The sequence below is a fragment of the Meles meles genome, chromosome 2, assembly GCF_922984935.1.
Source record: "Meles meles chromosome 2, mMelMel3.1 paternal haplotype, whole genome shotgun sequence".
Classification (NCBI taxonomy): domain Eukaryota; kingdom Metazoa; phylum Chordata; class Mammalia; order Carnivora; family Mustelidae; genus Meles; species Meles meles.
Window position 1 is genome coordinate 18,449,002 of NC_060067.1, and position 18,443 is coordinate 18,467,444.

Sequence of the window (18,443 nt, forward strand, 5' to 3'; positions counted from 1 at the left end):
TGCCGGCACACACATACACATTCACACACATTCCAAGAATGTTGCTGAAATTATAACATGATACAATAACAATAATAAATTTTAAAATGACTGTTACCAGTATAGCTCCTGTTCCTTGTAGGTCAAACGGGTTTTTGAGAGCTAATCTGAGACGTAAAACATATTTTCAGCAAATTCTTTTAAAAGGAAAATGTGCCTCAAGAATTTCTGAAAAATGTTATTCTACAGGTTAAGGGGTTCTTATACAAATAATTTAAATTATATTATTACAGAGTGCCTTAGACTAGGTAGGGGATTTTAAAAATGTTAAAAAATCTCACCAAATGTGTTGTTAAAATAAAATAACGTTATTAAATTTTAGCCTTACAAAGCTTTACTTTTTTGAGAACAGTTTCAGCAAAGGCTTAATTGGAAATAAACATGCTTTTGGCACCGTGATCTTTAAATGTGAAACTGAAATTACTTTAGAAGTTATTATTTTTTTATTTTTAAGAAAACACTTCAATATCTATTTGGTATAATAGATTTAAGTTCCCTTTGGGCCTGAACGGTGTAAGAGGCAATATGAAACACTTAAAATGTATTGAGTAAATCATCCCTTCATGAGAGCTGCCTGGGCTTGACTACCTTCTGGAAGGCAGTGTGGCAAAACTCCCTTTTCTAATTCGATTGCCATATGGCCATACCTGCTGTTGTTTTTGGCCACATGCTGGCTTTCTCAGAGCTTTCTACAGTTTCTCTCTTTCCCAGTAACTACCTTAAAAGTTTGTGTGATTCTTGCCCTGGGTTCCCTGTGCCAGTAAAGAAGAGAGTTATGTGGGGTATTTATCACATGCACAGGTCTATATATCCCACGACATGGTATTCTAGAAGTCTAGGCCGTTCAATGTCACTTGGATATAGTGAAAATGTGCTGGTTAAGAGGAGACAAATGTTAGAGGAACAACTTATCACACTAAGCCCAATAAAGTCCAGCTTGCAAATGGCCAAGTAGACTTGCTATTGCGAATATAATTTATCTGAAAATTGCCTTTTCCACTAAGCAACATTTAATTTGTGAAATCATTAATTTTAATAGACCATTCGTGTTAATTTTTAAGCTATGTCAATTTCTTTTTTTTTAAATGAAATTCAGTCATATGAATGTAAGTTATGAAGTATGTTTATAGCTGTACTGTAACAAAAGAGATGACTTGCTGTTGAAAACAAGTATATCCTAGGGTTACTACATGCTTATTTGAAGTAATACTGAAAAATCATAAAAGACCAGATATATTTTGGAGTCCAAAGGAGTACTTGTCACATATCATACACCTTGACCTTTTTTTTCCTCACTTGCCTAAACACAAAGATGTCACAAAAATTATTTCTGGAGCATTTTCTTTTTCAAATTGTAAAAGCAACATATATTGTTATATATTTGATGAAGCCTTATGACATTAATACAAGCTTATAGATTTAATATGCAAAAGAAATGGTGCTAATCCATAAGGATTCCAGAATTATTGTCTTCCAAAATCTAAGAAACATTATTGCAAATTAAATAATAACATGCTGATATCTGGATCAGTCTTCCTCAAAAATGTCTGTTACCAATCCAGCAAGTACCACTTTCATGTTTACTCAGAAAAGAGAAAAATAAAATAATGAAACAACTTAATTTCTCAAAACAGGACAAGTGAAAACCATACTTCCAAAGCTTATTCTTTCCTCCTCTTAAACTACTCACCACTTTATTTTCATCAGTCACTTTAAAAATGTATGATTCTGTATTTAGAAAAATGGTAAAGCCAGTTATCCAACATATATAAATGTCACCTAAAACCTATTTTTTTAAAAAATTATTATTTATTTATTTATTTGACAGAGAGATCACAAGTAGGCATAGAGGCAGGCAGAGAGAGAGGGGGAAGCAGGCTTCCCGCCGAGCAGAGAGCCCGATGCAGGACTCGATCCCAGGACCCTGAGATCATGACCTGAGCCGAATGCAGTGGCTTAACCCACTGAGCCACCCAGGCGCCCCTAAAACCTATGTTTTATAATGATTTTAGATAATAGTAACATTACCAGAGTGTAGTTTCTTATTCCAATTAGCATGTTAAACATAGTGCAATTAAAATGCTTCGGGACATTGTGTTTTTGTCGCCTGTTTAATTCACTCATCAAAGTAGACATCTGACTACTCACCAGTTTTGTGAAATAACATAAGCTAACAATGGTGTTTGCTTATTTTCTATAGGACCCTACACTGCAGGCTGAACCATCCGTGGTGAGTATTAAATGTAGTCAGTAAACAATCTTTGGCTACTATTAGACCATACAATTTACAAGGCTTACTTATATCAGGTTGTTTATGAGAATTTGCATAATACATAATTTTTTTCCTCTGTAACATATGCAGATCTCTTTATATTTCTACTATATATATCTGGGAAAATTGAGAGAGAAAAGAAGGAATAAAGAATTGGGGCAGGGGCACCTGGGTGGCTCAGTGGGTTAAGCCTCTGCCTTCAGCTCAGGTCATGATCTCAGGGTCCTGGGATCCAGCCCCCATCGGGCTCTCTGCTCAGCGGGGAGCCTGCTTCCTCCTCTCTCTCTGCCTGCCTCTCTGCTTACTCGTGATCTCTTTCTGTTAAATAAATCTTTAAAAAAAAAAGAAAAAGAAAAAAAAAGAATTGGGGCAAAAAAAAAAGGGGGGGGTAGTGGGGCACCTGGGTGGCTCAGTGGGTTAAAGCCCCTGCCTTTGGCTCAGGTCATGATCCCAGGGTCCTGGGATCGAGTCCCACATCGGGCTCTCTGCTCAGCGGGGAGCCTGCTTCCCTTCCCCTCTCTCTGCCTGCCTCTCTGCCTGCTTGTAATCTCTGTCTGTCAAATAAATAAATAAAATCTTAAAAAAAAAAAAAGGGAGAGAGGGGGAAAGGGGACAAATATATACTTCAAGCCTAGTAATTCCCGTTCTAAGCTTACTGCGTACATAATATGTCTGTTAGGCTCTTTTAGTGCCATTTTCATCACAGCATACTCATGCATCTAATCTTGAAATACTTTGCAAGCAAGTACATGAACTGGAAAAATACTGGCAGAGCAATGCAGGAATGGAGTGTGACCAGTGGTAGTTAAGACTAGCATTTGTGGTTTAGCTACGGTTTGGATCTTGGAATTCAAAACTAGATCTCATACATAAAATGCAGGTTATGTTGTCTTCATGTCCCTAACATGTTATTTTTTTAAAAAATAAGTTTTTCATTATTTCTTTAGCAAAATACATCTTACATTTTTATGGTGAACTACAAAGGTTAGAAAAGCACTATCTCTTTTAATTTATTAGCACTAAATGCTAGACTAAGTCCCACATTGCTTAAAGTAATAGGGGCAGCAGCATAAGAATTGTAATTACTACTCTATAAATGGATGCTTTTAATACAATTTATTTTACAACTAATGTTGCTAATCATAAAGTTTGTATTCCTTCATTTGGATCAGCCAAATAAGATTAACCCGTAATAATAATAGTTCTAATTTAACATGCATATATATGCCAGATACTTTACATATATGCTTACTTAAATATATATACACACAGATGCACACACAGACACATGTGGGTATGTATTTACTCATATATACAAAAACACATATTTTCAAACTTTGTAATAGTTTTGGAAGGTGTTTACATAATAACTGCCACATTATAGATTGGAAAATGAAACTCAGGAATACTAAGTGACTTGCCCATAGCCATACGACTAATAATTAGTTGAGCCAAATTTTATCCTAGTTTACCTGACTCCAAAGTCCCTGGCGCTATTATGTGTCTCTCAAAGAAAACAAAGATATGCGTTATAGAATAAATAAAAGTTCTATTTTTGTTGACACTCATAAATTCTCAATGAGTAGATGAGAAATTTACATGCTGTACAGAAAGCATGCATTGTTGAAATATGGCTCAAGTAAAAATAATTGATCTTTTAAATATAAAGTCATCTCTTCATAAGTTAGTAAAAATTTTAGTATTTTTAAGCAGCTTTATTGCAATTAACTTATATACTATAAGCCATCCATTTAAATATACAATTCAATGTTTTTTAGTCTATTTAAGCGTTGTAAAATTAATCACTGTAACTGAATTTTAGAATATTTTCATGGCGTCCAAACAAAACCTTGTACCCACCAAAAGTCACTCCTCACTGTCTCTATCAAATTCATTCCCAATGGCTTCCCTAACCCCTTCCCAGTCCTAGCGACAACTATAATTTTCTCTCTAAAGGTTTACCTGTTCTGGACGTTTTATATAAATGGGATCATACAATGTACAGCATTTTATGACTGGATTCTTTCATTTAACATGATGTTTTTATGATGTGATCATCTTGTAGCATGCATCAATACTTCATTTTCATTTCTAAATACTATTCTATCATACAGACAGACTGCATTTTGTTTATATCTTTTCATCAAATGTTGGACATAATAACATGCATATACAAGTTCTTGAATGAATCTGGATTTTCATTTTTCTTGGGTAAATACCTAGAAGTGGAATTACTGGGTCATGTAATAACTATGGCTAGCATTTTGAAGATCTGTCAAACTGTTTCCCAAAGTAGCTAGCTACACCATTTTACATTGCCAGTAGCAATATCTGCAGATTCTTTTTTTTTTTTTAAAAGATTTTTTTTTTTAATTTATTTGACAGAGAGAGATCACAAGTAGATAGAGAGGCAGAGAGAGAGAGAGGGAAGCAGGCTCCCTGTTGAGCAGAGAGCCCGATGTGGGACTCGATCCCAGGACCCCGAGATCATGACCTGAGCCGAAGGCAGCGGCTTAACCCACTGAGCCACCCAGGCGCCCCAATATCTGCGGATTCTAATTCATACACATCTTCATCAACATATGTTAGTATCTGTCTTTTTTTATCATAACATTCCAGTGGGTGGAGTTATGGTACAACTTGATACAACTCTATATGTGGAAGTTATCATATTTCTAAGAACTTAAGACCAACATCCGACTTCAGGGCCAAAATTTAATCACATTCTGTACATAACAGGACAGCAATCCAGATGTTCTCTTCAATAGTTCTGGAAGAGCCAACTCCTCAAAAGAAAAGATTATGCTCAACCCTCAATTCTTATGTATTATGATAATTTTATGCCCAGTCATACGGTTCCCAGGTGATGAAATGAAGACACAACAAGCCATCAATCTCTAATACACATGCCCATAAATCCTGCTCTTGGTCTTCAATAAAATAACATATAGACACACAGTATTCCCCACACACGTGGTGAATAATCTTCTTGATATATGTTAATGAAAAATACTTCTTCATCATCTATCCTATTTCCCATTGGCCAACCCAAAATCAAGATAATAATATGTTCAGTAAGGTGGATGCTTCATGTCAATGAAATGTTACAAGTGGGAATATTTTACAACATATAATAATATGCTTGGAGAACTACTCCAAATTAATATATAACCTCCTGTGAGTGGGTTGAAGTGTTTCGAAATGGTGAAACATATTAAGTAGACATGCTGTGCATATAACTTGCAGATACTACTAAGTTCAATGTGTTTTGTTTGTTTGTTTCAGTAAACTCTACCTCCGATGTGGGGCTGGAACTCCTGGCCCCAAAATCAAGAATCCCATGCTCTAGTGACTAAGCCAGCCCGGTGCCCCCATCAAGTTCAATGTTCTTTGGCTAGGTTCCTTCTTGAATAATACTAAAAACTGACATTTAAAAAAATCAATAATCACTTTCCTACTCAAATAATTACATTGGTTGAATAATGAAGTGAAAATAAGAAATTGGGGGGGGTGGCTTTTAACTAGCACAGGAGATACTACCTCTTTTAGAGTTGTTCTTAAACTAGTGAGCTAGGGAGACAAATATAAGACTTAATAGATGATTTATAATTATTTTCAGACCATAAAATTTGATTTCAATTATTTTTAAGACCTCGGTTATGCTTCTAGTACTCAAGGATGTTCTGATTCATTATAAATGTTTATGACCTAATTGACATCTTTTGGAAACCCCTTACAAAGTTTCAAGCCCGTATTTTAAGTCTTGGGCTATCCCTGGGCTTCATTCCTTTCCAAAGCCCTCCCTCCTCCTGGAACTGGCTCCTAATCTTTTCCAATTTACCCATCACATTAACCACTCCTTTTCCCATTGTATACTTGGATTATAAGGGAAGTGTTATAAACTATAAATGTGATTTTCTCTTTAAAAAAAAATTAACTGTTAAAATGGTTTGCACCTTTTTTTGGGAATAGTGAGGTAATTAAAGTTTACATGAACTAATTAGTTTCAGGTCATAAAATGAAAGTACCTAGCATAGAATTTCTAAATCAGCCATGTTTAAATTTTGTTAAGTCAATGCCAGCCTTTATCTTCTGACAGTATCATTTACTGAATGGCTTCACTGAATGTGCATGTGAATAAGAGTATAAGAGAGACTAAGGGAAGATACAAAACCAGAGGTAAAATTGAATAAATGCCCATTATTAACAGTGCAATTTAGAACTGTGGCCCACTAGCTGAAAGCTTTTTCTTTTTCTTTTATTAAATGATTGTACTGGTCTTCTGATCTAATTTTTTAAATGTCCAATTATTGTGACTAAATGTAATTCTAAATACATTCTCGAGATAATGTCAGTAAAGATGAAAAGATTTGATTAAACAACATCAGAAAATAATAATAAATTCTCTTATAAGCATTGCAAATTGATGGCAAACTAAGCAACTTCTCAAAATCAAATTATGTGTGCTTTGTGTGTATGTGTTTTGTACATAATAATCAGTTCAACAACCCTAAAACTTCACAGAAAAACACATCATAATCCATCAGCCAGATGGAATATGATAGTTACCACTATCTGCATCAAAGTAACAGTTATTTAACCTACAAAACTAATTTTATTTCTAATTTTATCTGATACTACCACTGATATGATTCTCTACTTTTTAGAATTGTAAGCTATTATTATCACTATTGTTAAAGTTTTCAGCAATAAGACCTCATTGTCCGTATAATAAAATATAATTAAATACATTAAGAGGAGAGAAAAGGGAAGAATGTTTATTATTATTTGGAGTACTATAATATATATTCAATGGCTTTATTCTAGATGTACTCTTACGTGGTTGAAACTGAAGTAAAAATTTAATAATAACAAAGTTCCAAATATAAATGAAATAGATTTCTAAGACATAAAAATTCATTGTATTGAGCTTAATACGAATTTACAGAAAAAAGCTGAAAGTATGTGTCTGCATTCTGGCTAATTCCAGTTTATTTAAGACTGTGGACTTTATATATTCGTATTTAAAACAATGAATATAGGGGCGCCTGGGTGGCTCAGTGGGTTAAATCCTCTGCCTTCGGCTAGGGTCATGATCCCAGGGTCCTGGGATCAAACCCCACATCGGGCTCCCTGCTGAGCCCGCTTCCCCCTCTCTCTCTGCCTGCCTCTCTGCCTACTTGTGATCTCTGTCTGTCAAATAAATAAATAAAATCTTAAAAAAAAAAAAGATAAACGTAGCACATAAGAAGGTAACATTGGCAAATAAAAAAACAATTTGAGATAGATTTACATGAGAAAAAGTCATGAGATGAACAGGGAGTCAGGAATGTCATCTGAAGTTCAAATAAAAGCAGTCGACAATACTAACAGAAACTGGACCAACAAAGATTTGATAATAAGGAACAAGATATATAATTCTATATGCAGAAATCCTTCGAGTTGTGGAAAAATTCACTGTTTATATTTTTCTTTGAGAAACTATCTTGATTAAACTCCTGATAGAAAACATGATCTGTTCATTTCAGCTTCTCAAGTAAATGCAAAAATGCCTGAGTAATGTTTCTTTCTCCACACCTGCTTCTTCAATGGGCAAAATAGACCCTGGATTGGATGCATTCCCAATTGGTAGAAGTTAAACATTTTTTCCATGTATTCTGGAAGGTTTCTCTGCAGACGATTTATTTAAAATGTACAAATGAGACACTAAACACTTTGTGCCTGCCTGAGATAGAATTTTAAAGCAATTTTCTGTTTTCTTTTCTCTCCCTCTTTCATCTATCCTCCCTTTTCTCTATATCGGCTTTGCTGCTCTTTGTGTTGGGAAAAATCATAATTGTGGAACTGAACTATTATGAAGGCTTATTTTAAATCAGTGCTTGGGAAGTAAATTAGCCTCTATTCCCACACAGTAATAATGTCAGTAAATTAGAGTTTCCAGTTATGGTGCAGGAAATTAAAGCAAGGATGGCCAAAGCTTGAACAGTCACAAGAGAGTTACGTATTATTGATTCTAAGGCAAGATAGATTCGTACTACCAAGAAAATGACATCTGTCTCAAAATAAATGGTTAAAACACAAAGCAAACAAGTTTGAGTCAGTTTAGTGACAGGAAAATTTGCAAATATCTAAAAAGAAATAAAACACGTAAAAGTAGAAGCAATTCAGGGGCTGCAAGAGAGCAAAATGAAATTACTTAAGAACAATATTTGAATACTAGTAGGTCACAAATAGCTGTATCACTCAATTTTAATATCTTAGAGGGGATATACATTAATTAAAACGTAAAATCCTATGACATAAGGAGAATGACGGCTAGTGGGTTTCTGTTTAAGGTATAAAAATGTTTTAAAATGAGACGGTGGTGATGCGTGCAGAATACTGTGCATGTACTAAAAACTACAGCAGCATACACTTTAAAAGAGTAAATTTTATGGTACGTGAATTACATCAATACAGGTGTTATTTAAAAAAAAAATCTGATCTACCCAATTTCCCTTCACCTAAGAGGTCTTTGGAGGCAAGCTCTTTTAATGCTTTTATCTAATCCTAATTTGTTCCGTAGTTGTCACTGGGATCCACACAATGAACTCAGATTTGACCACATTTCATAAAGGTTGGATTAAAAAACAATTACTATTAGTTATGTTTAGACAAATGGCCTTTTACAGCCTTGCACTCAAGAGAGAAAAATTCAACAGAAGTGAGATGGTTGGGGCGCCTGGGTGGCTCAGTGGGTTAAAGCCTCTGCCTTCGGCTCAGGTCATGATCCCAGGGTCCTGGGATTGAGCCCCACATCCAGCTCTCTTCTCAGCAGGGAGCCTGCTTCCCTTCCTCTCTCTCTGCCTGCCTCTCTGCCTACCTGTGATCTCTGTCTGTCAAAGAAATAAATAAAATCTTAAAAAAAGAAAAAGAAGTGAGATGGTCTTCTTTCAACTGTGTTGATGGTGCCTTTTAACCGACACATATTCTACTTTATGCTCCCAATAATGCTTCTGCTTGTCCTCCCTCCTCATGAATCCTCTCTTAGGGAAAGTGAGCTGCTTGATTGCCAGCATATTCAGGCTGCTGATGGCTGGTGGAAAGTCATGAAATTTGGCTTATTAACTTCTGTACAAATTGATCTTATCTAACCTCATCTGAGCCTTCAGTGCTGCTTGGAAATCTTTTTATTAATGTCTAATGGCTCCTTAGCACATTTTCCATAGTGCTCATTTCAAGACTTTTCAAATTTCCTGTCCTCTCAACGTGACCTCACCTGTTCACTTAGCAAGTCTGCTTCTTCGACCTGATGGGAAAGTTGTTCCACGTTGAAATTCATCTTATCTGTTTTTTCCTTCACACTCATCTTAGAAGAGAGGGGTCATTTTACTTTTCCAAAACATTCCTAGTGTAGGGGAAATAAATCTGGTCTTTTTTATCACACATCTGCCACTATCTAGCTCTATAACCATGGGCAAGGCAATTAATTTACCTGGTCCTTGATTATTTTCATTTGTAAAATTAATGTCTTGGATGAGGTGCATTGCAAAGCCAACTCCTGTATTAAATCAAGGTTTTCTTAATCTTATGTATAATCTTATGCCTTTCTAACCCTGTAGGACCTTCCCCTTTCATTTAGCCTCTCTATATATTAAATACAAATAAGGCACAGACATGTTCCCTCTATTAATCTCCTCCTACGAAATGCATTCTTGCCACCCCTAGACATTCTTTGGACTTCATTTTGAAAAATTCTTCTTCATTTCTGTAAACACAAGTTCATCTTTTCACTATTTTTCAAACATTTTCAGACTACAGGTAACACTCTAAGACTCTACTTTCTTGCTATTGACGTATCTCTTCAAACCTTCCAGTCTGGCTTCTGCGTCCAGCATTGTCAAAATAATTGTTGCAAAGGACAAATAATTTTTCCTCAGTGCTTATCCTCTTGAACTATCTTTGCTATGGAACACCACAGCTGGTGTTCTGAAACACCATCTTGAAACGATCTTCTCATTCTCTTTTAAGGCTTCTCACTCTCTTTAAGGTTCTTTTAAAGGCTCTCATTCTCTTTTAAGGCTTTTGTCTTTATTTTTATTTTCCCACCTCAAACTATGTCCTAAATGAGGGTATTCTTTGGAGCTCTCTCTTGGTCTTCTTTCTGATCTTTTTCTTTTGAAACTTTCATTCATTCTCAGGATGCCAACCGTTACACTGATGTGGATTACAAACATATTTTTCACTGAATTCCTTTCCAGGACATGTATGTCTCACCAATTTGAGTGGATACCGAAAATAACATTCATCACTACAACCCAATACCCACCTAGGGAAAAAAAAAAGGGGAAAAGTAACAAGCTGCTCCTGCTCCTATTGTTTCTCTTTCTGTTAATGATATAAATTTCTATCCGGTGACTAGAACTGACAGGTCAGGAAGAAGAGAAGCCATTAATATCGGGGACTGTGCTGTCCTCTGAATACACATCTTCTGACATAGCTAGTTCTTCATTTGACAAATGTCCCAGTGCTCTGAAAGATATTAAAGCGTCCATCTTCGTATAATTACTCAAGGCTCTGATGTAGCTGTGGGAAAATTAAGCTGTTTTAAACAGCATCCTACTGAATCTCGGGATTTTTTTTTTCTCTTTCTGTATCATAACAAAAGTACAACCTTGAATTGAATTATCCCCATTTGCTTCCCCAGTTCTATCATTTATTGCTGTGAGGTGACATAGAGACGTTGGCTTCCAAGAAAATCCAAAGCATGTATTTCAACTAGATTTCCAAAGAAGGGGGGGGGGGGGGGGGAAGAAATGATAAACTCACACTTTATCTGTTCCGTAACTCCTGTAGTCTACCGCTGCTGACACAGCCACGATGAGCGCGGGCATCCCGTAGCCGACCAGGTAGAAGTATTTCCTCCGTGAGTGCTCGCTCTCGAAAACCTCCACCAGCATGATGTAGAGCTGCACTCCCTCCAGGAACATCCAGGTGAAGGCGGCCAGGAAGAAGAAATGTAAGAGGGCAGCGAAAACGGCACAGGCAATCTAGGGAAGGGAACAAAGCGCTCGAGTAAGAACGGAACGAAATCTACCATAGTATCAACATAAACATTTAGCAATACTGCGGTAACACAAGAGGTCTGCAAAATAATCATCTAGGCAAGATTCTGAAAATTCCGATGTTAAAACGGAACCTTCCGTTTTAATAACTGATCCTTCATAACCACATTTAACATTTTTTGTAATAATGGCTTACAGACATTATGACAGCGTAGGATGATAATAAGGAAATGTTATTAAATAATTTAGGAAAAACTTCTAATAAGAGCCTATTATTGATAATTATTACTGAGATTAGTCTAAAGTTTTAAAAACATCTCATGCATTATTTTTCTTGACTATGATCATGTGTATTCTATCACTAAGTTCTCCAATTGTAAATGAAAAAGAAACATTAAAACCAAGGAGAATAAAAGCTCTTAAAGTTAAAAAGTATAATAATTACAGTATTTTGTGATGGGATCATTACTTTGCTATTATTATTTGCTGGTTTATTTCTTCTCTGCCTGGTTTCAGGAAGGATTTAAAGTGATATTGGGAAGTTCATGCTGCAAAGTGTAAAAGTAGGTGTGGTTAAAATAAAATAAAATGTTCCAGAGTGCTTTCTTTCTCTCATTTTCCTGTTATTATAAGAAATGTTGGGCTAGACAAGCTTGGTCAAAAAAGACAGCTGGTCCTTATTTTGGCATGTACTCTAAGGCACTACAAGTTTCATCTGAACATGTATTGTTTTTTTACGTCAGTTCTGAAACTTTCACTCCTTGGGGAAGTGGAGGTCTTTATTTTTTATTTAAGAAATCCTAAGGGTGCATGGGTGGAGCAGTCAGGTCTCTGACTCTTGGTTTCGGCTCAGGTCGTGGTCTTGGGGGTCATGGGATCAATCTGGTGAGGCTCCACGCTAACCATGGAGTCTGCTTGGGATTCTCTTTCCCTCTCCCTCTTCCTCTACCTGCCCCCCTCTTTCTCTTTCTCTCTCTCAAATAAATAAATACGTCTTAAGAAAGAAAGAAATTCTAACTAAAATCTGTATCTCCTACTAGAAAAGGGCAAAACATTTATAGACATTATCAGATTATAATGGATTCAATGATGAGTATATGATCTTTGAGAAAGAGACAAAGGGCAGGTCAGTTTCATTGAGTCAGAGAGATGACATTGAAGGGAGATGAGGATGTCTCGTATCAGCAGGCTAGAGAAAAAGACAGCCTAATCACCACCCAAGAGTCAGGAAGAGGACACCTATCCAGGAACAAGAAGACAAACTGAGCTAAGACGCACTCTACTCCGACTTTTCGCAACAATCTTTGCTTTCTATGCTACTTGTCAGAAGTTAGTTTTGTACAGTATACAACATGTGGTGAAGTTTATCATACCATATGTACATCAAAAAACAAAAGAATAAGGTTTCTAAATGAAAAGAAATCACACAACATTTGAATTGCAGGTTAACAAGAGAATGAAATGATTTCTTCTTGGAAAATAACATAGTTTTCCATTCCTTGCTTTTTAGAGTTAGAACCTCAACTATTAATTTTTGTTATCAGAAGACTTTACTTTTTTGGGAAAAGAAATGTACTCTTTGATTGCTTATTCATATGTATGCATTTATGGGAAAAGCTGTCACATTTGTATATGATAACCAATTAAAAGTATAATCACCATAATTGTACCCTTTACAGCCATTAATCATGAATGTGTAATCACCAACATGAATCCAACTGCATTTTTATTGTAAAGTACTCCATACTTATGGACACATACCAGAGAACAGCATTAAGTGAATGAATTATTTATTATGCCTACACATCTTCTAAAAACCATAAGTTTTCTTTCCAATTACAGTTTTGATCACGAGACCAAATGTACTGTGAATCATAAGTAAATAGAATGGGCCTCACAAAAAGTGTAAGTAGGCATAGAGTCTGTTGAATAATTAGATACTGTTATTTGTATTTTCTGTTTGGTTTTACCAAAAGTTGGCTAGTGCCACTCCTTTCCCCCTCCTTTCTTTCCCTACTTCCTTCCTTTCCTCCTCTTCCTTATTTTCTCACATGACTAAATATAGTTTGTAATAAAGTACATTATAATATATATATTATGTATATGGATGTATATATATGTATATATATATTATATATATTATGTAATAAAGTACATAATAAAGTAACAAAGACATTAAAGATGTCAATAGAACTTGTGCAAATACAATGTGTCAAACAAAATTTGGGAAGAGTTCATAAATTCTGAAATGTCCTATAGTCTGAACTATTTTCTAAATATGTCAATTAGAAAAACTCATTTTAGGGGCGCCTGGGTGGCTCAGTGGATTAAGCCTCTGCCTTCGGCTCAGGTCATGATCCCAGGGTCCTGGGATCGAGCCCCGCATCGGGCTCTCTGCTCCGCAGGGAGCCTGCTTCCTCCTCTCTCCCTGCCTGCCTCTCTGCCTACTTGTGATTTCTCTCTGTCAAATAAATAAAATATTAAAAAAAAAAAAAAGAAAAACTCATTTTAGACACGAAGTTTTAAATATGATATAAGCTTGTTTTGTTTTGTTTTAAAGTATATGATAGGGCCTCCTACCTTGCTAAGTCAGAAAAGCCTGCAACTCTTGATTTTGGGGTCGTGGGTTTGAGCCCCACTTTGGGTATAGAGGTTACTAAAAAAAATTAACTTTAAAAAAAGTTTGTGATAAACTTTGAAAAATAACAATTATATCTATTAGGAAAGATACTCTTCTATTCCCCAAATGATTTTACTGAAATTTCCCCCCATATTCTACTCTGATAAGAACAAAGCAAAACATGGGACACCTGGGTGGCTCAGTTGGTTAAGCATCTGCCTTTGGCTCAGTCATGATCCGCAGGCTTCTTCAATAGAGCCCTACATTGGGTTCCCTGCTCAGTGGGAAGCCTGCTACTCCCACTCCCTCTGCTGCTCTCTCTCTCAAATAAATAAATAAAATCTTAAAACATAAAGAAGTGAAACAAAACAAAAACACACACACACAAACTGATGAGGAGAAATAATTCTTGAGAAAGGCAAGGTTATGAACAGAATTTCTCGAGAAATGTACAGGCATACGTCCTAACATTTGTTGCTTCTTTACAACAATGGAGTAAAAAAAGGAGGGGGGGCACTGAACCAGATCTGAAAATTTGTAACTATTGTAGACAACTGGAAGAGAGGTTCCATTCAAACGAGAATATTTTGAGTACTAGAAAGCTGGAAAATGGAGACATTCTTTCCTAATATCAGTGTAGGTTGCTTACGGGTTGGTCAGTTCGGTTGATCCCGATCAGGAAGAGAAGTTCAGCTACAAAAAGGCTGATGCAGAGGTTCTTGTGGATGGTATTGCGGTCACTCTGGAGCCCGCGGAAAAAGCAAAATGTGAAGATGCAAATCAGGAGACAAACAAGAGACAGCAAAATTCCAACCCACGTGATCACATCCAGAAGAAGGTCATGGACCGCATCACTGTGCTGGAAAGACAACAGAAAAGCCGTAAGTTGCAATTATGCATAACAACTTAGGAAGTCTTGCGAGGACCTGGATTCACGATGCATGGTTTCATAATGTACTAAGCACACACAGTGAATAAGATAACTTAATTATTTGGGTTTTCTAGTCCACAGGTAAAGCATTTAATATTCTTTGTGAGGTGTTGATCGGTTTGATATTAGGGATGACAACAGCGTTTGCACTTCTCTTGGTTACATGTATTTTCAGGATACAAATAGTTGAAGCAAGTCAACATAATTCTGGCCTATGATTTCAGGGAAAAGCTGTATTTTTTCAACTCATATCACTTTTGTAAGGGTTTTTTTTTTTTTTTTTTTAACACCCCCACTAGGGAATAGCTATTTAAAAAACTAAGTTATACACTTAGGAAAGTGGTGTTTCAACTGAAATGCTTTCTAAATCACCAAGGGACTTTTTAATAAAAAAAGTACAATTCTTCTGTCATTTAAGCTCTTTATCAAGATTTCCAAGTTTGAGTTCATAAAAGTATGCATTTTTGTAAAGATTCCCAGTTAATTCTGCTGAACAGCCACATGCACATACCATTTATTGAGTGGAAGATCTAAAAGAATGAGGATATTCACTGGATTTATATTCATATTGAATGGCTTAAGGAGATCAAGAAGTTTGATCCTTAAAGGTTTTGCATGAAAAGAGCCTGTTATATACAGATGGAAAATAAGCATTCAGTATTACTATCCCCAATAGCAGCATAAAACAGGGCTAAGAAAAAGAAGAAATTCATAAAAAGCTTCTGTACTAAAACTACATTTTGAGGTGGCGGGGGGGGGTTCTATTAAAATAGTCCTGTGGGATCCATTCCTTTATTGTTCCTTGTTCTGTGTACTATCTCATTTCTGTCCTTCTTCTAAGATTCCAAGCTCTATTCCCTCTCCATGGTAGTTTGTCTCCCCAAACCCACTTCTGTGAAGCATTAGAATTTAGGGTGGCCTGACATATCAGTATGCCAAGATGTTGGAGCAGAGTTGAGAAACTGTCTATGACCATCAATGCTTCTTTTCTTTGTAGTTGCTTAAAAAGGCCTGAAGACCCAATTTCCATAAGTAGGGGAACAATTAAAGAGTTGATTTATAGACATGATATTTTGAAGAGTAATAGAAAATCAGCGTTCTGGACACAAACATGGATACTTCTCATAACCTAAGCCCTGCATTGGGCTCTCTGCCTGCCTCTTTCTGTCAAATAAATTAAAAAACTAAAATCCTTAAAAAATAAAAAAAATTAAAATGTAAGTGACAAAAGAATCTATCCGGTATAATGCTACTTATACAAAATTAAAAAAAAAAATTACATTGATATTTATGGATATATACTGAAGTAGTTAAAGTGTGGTATCAGCATGGGGAATTTTTTGTTGAAAACAAAACAATACGTTTCTAATTGACATCTTTTTCAACTGTGTAGATCATAACACCGATTTTTATTTTAAGATTGAAGTCATTACATGTAGTTGTCTTCCACACTGCTAGGTCCCTTCAAAACTACTAAATAACCAGGTTTTCTGGTGTTGTTTGTTTTTATTCAAACTTCATACTTTTCTGTTATATACAAACCTCATACAAAGATTACTTTGAATATGGAAATTCTCCCAAGCCAGGCACTAGGCTATAACCTAAATCACAGCTCTTCTCAGGTCACCAGATAAGACTTCACAGTTATTTGATAAAGAACTCTGCTAGAACACTGTCAGTGAAACAGTTCTGAAATATTCCTGCATAACTCTAGATATATTTCCCGGAAGGAGCTCAAATCATGAAAGAAAACTACATGAAATTTTGCTATAACTGCTTTGTTCTCCAGGGGACACTACTAAGTAGTGTTGGGTCTCAGATAGCTTAAATTACTTTTACTGTTTGAGAGTGGAGAGTGGTTAGTGCTACCTAGCTCCCTGAACAGAGGGCTATTTGCTCTTTTCTTTGACTCAAAGGAAAGATGCTGTGATTGAGTATCAAGCACCAATGTTCAGCACAGCAGTCTTCTGTAATGGGAAAAATGGCAGGTATAATACATTCTCAAATGTATCCTAAAGACCTAAAACACTAACAAAAAAAAAAAAAAAAAAGAGGGAGAGAGAGAGAGAAAAGAAAAGAATGAAGAAACCAAAAAACTCCTGCCTTTGTCTGGGTAGTTACATTATTAGAAATGTATTTACTTTTAGTCAGTACCTTCATAAGTCCTTCAAAAACCCCATGCAGAGTCATTAAGAGAAGAATACCAGATGTCAAAACATCAGTACATTACACTCAAAGACAGAACAAAAAAGTCTAGTGATTAATTCACTTTTCAGGTATTACTGTCTAGCTCAGAAAACATCAACACCAACCACCTTGTGTATACTATCCTGAGATAGCGGCACCCTTCAAATACAACTCACCACTTACATTTCATAAATAAGATGAAAGAAAAAGAACAACAAATATTAAATGCCAATAAGAGCTTTGAGAATAGCCCTCTTTATAACAGTGCGCCGTAACAGAACTTCCAGGAGTCCAAGCCATGAAAAAAACAAAAACAAAAGCAAAAAACAAAAAACAAAACCCAACCAAACAAACAAATGCCTTCAAGAGGATGGTCAGTTGAATAAAATGCTTAGGTATTATTGTACAATGTGATAAATATTCTTATTTCCATAGTTGTACATTTCTAAGTACTATATTACTCAATCAACTATAATATGTACTATATACCACTGTGTGCCTTATTAATTTTATATCTTATTAATGTTATATCCCAGCACCTAGTACTGGGCTTGACACAAAAAAATGCCTAGGAAATACTTGCTTTTGAGTGATGGTACTAATGCCCTCTGCCTAGAACTTAGTCTTAGAGCTGAATTCTCTATGTCAGTAGAGCTTTGCATCCATTTAATCTCCACTGGATGTTTAAAAAGTTATCAAATATTACATGTCCAAAATTGAGCCCCTCATCATACCCTGTTTCTCTCTCCACCACCCCCAAAAACTTCTCTTCCCTCTGTTTTCCCATTTCAGTAAACAAAGACTTCATTCTTTGAAGTATTCTTGCCCCAAACTTAGGAGTCATATTGATTCTTATGTTATACCAAAATCTATCAGGAAATCTTGGAGGCCCTGCCTTCTAAATCTGGCAGCTGCTCATCACCTCAACTACACCGAATTGGTTGGAGCCGCCCCTTTTTTAAATAGCCTCCTAACTGATCTTCCCACTTTGACCCTCGTCCCCTGTCCCTCTATGTTCAACAAGATAGAGAAATAAATTCTTTTTATATATGACTCATTGAGGAAAGACGTCCAATGTTTTCCACTTCAAAGAAAGTAAAAAAACACTCTTCCCCTATGATCCTCTGCCTTGTTTTTTAAATTCTACACATCACTGAGATAATATGGTAATTGTCTTTCTCTGATTGACTTAGGATCATAGAGGAAGACAGGAAAAAAGAAACAAGAGGAAACCAGAGAGGGAGACAAACCCTAAGAGACTATTAATCTTGGGAAACAAACTGAGGGTTGATTGAGGTGATGGGGGAGGGTGGATAGGGTTGCTGGGTGATGGACACTAAGGAGGGTATG

General features: G+C 35.9%; 1 protein-coding gene across 17 annotated transcripts in view; it reads right to left on the reverse strand.

The window, feature by feature from the left end:
• The window catches only part of ADGRL3 (adhesion G protein-coupled receptor L3), an 811,968-nt gene that overhangs the window by 80,188 nt on the left and 713,337 nt on the right, over positions 1-18,443 (reverse strand). For all 17 annotated transcript variants that reach the window (XM_045993750.1, XM_045993732.1, XM_045993758.1 and 14 more), the window contains 2 exons: positions 14,625-14,834; positions 11,120-11,340 (listed from right to left, as the gene is read on the reverse strand). In XM_045993750.1, coding sequence (XP_045849706.1) covers positions 11,120-11,340; positions 14,625-14,834 — 431 coding nt within the window. The remainder of the gene's footprint in view (positions 1-11,119; positions 11,341-14,624; positions 14,835-18,443) is intronic.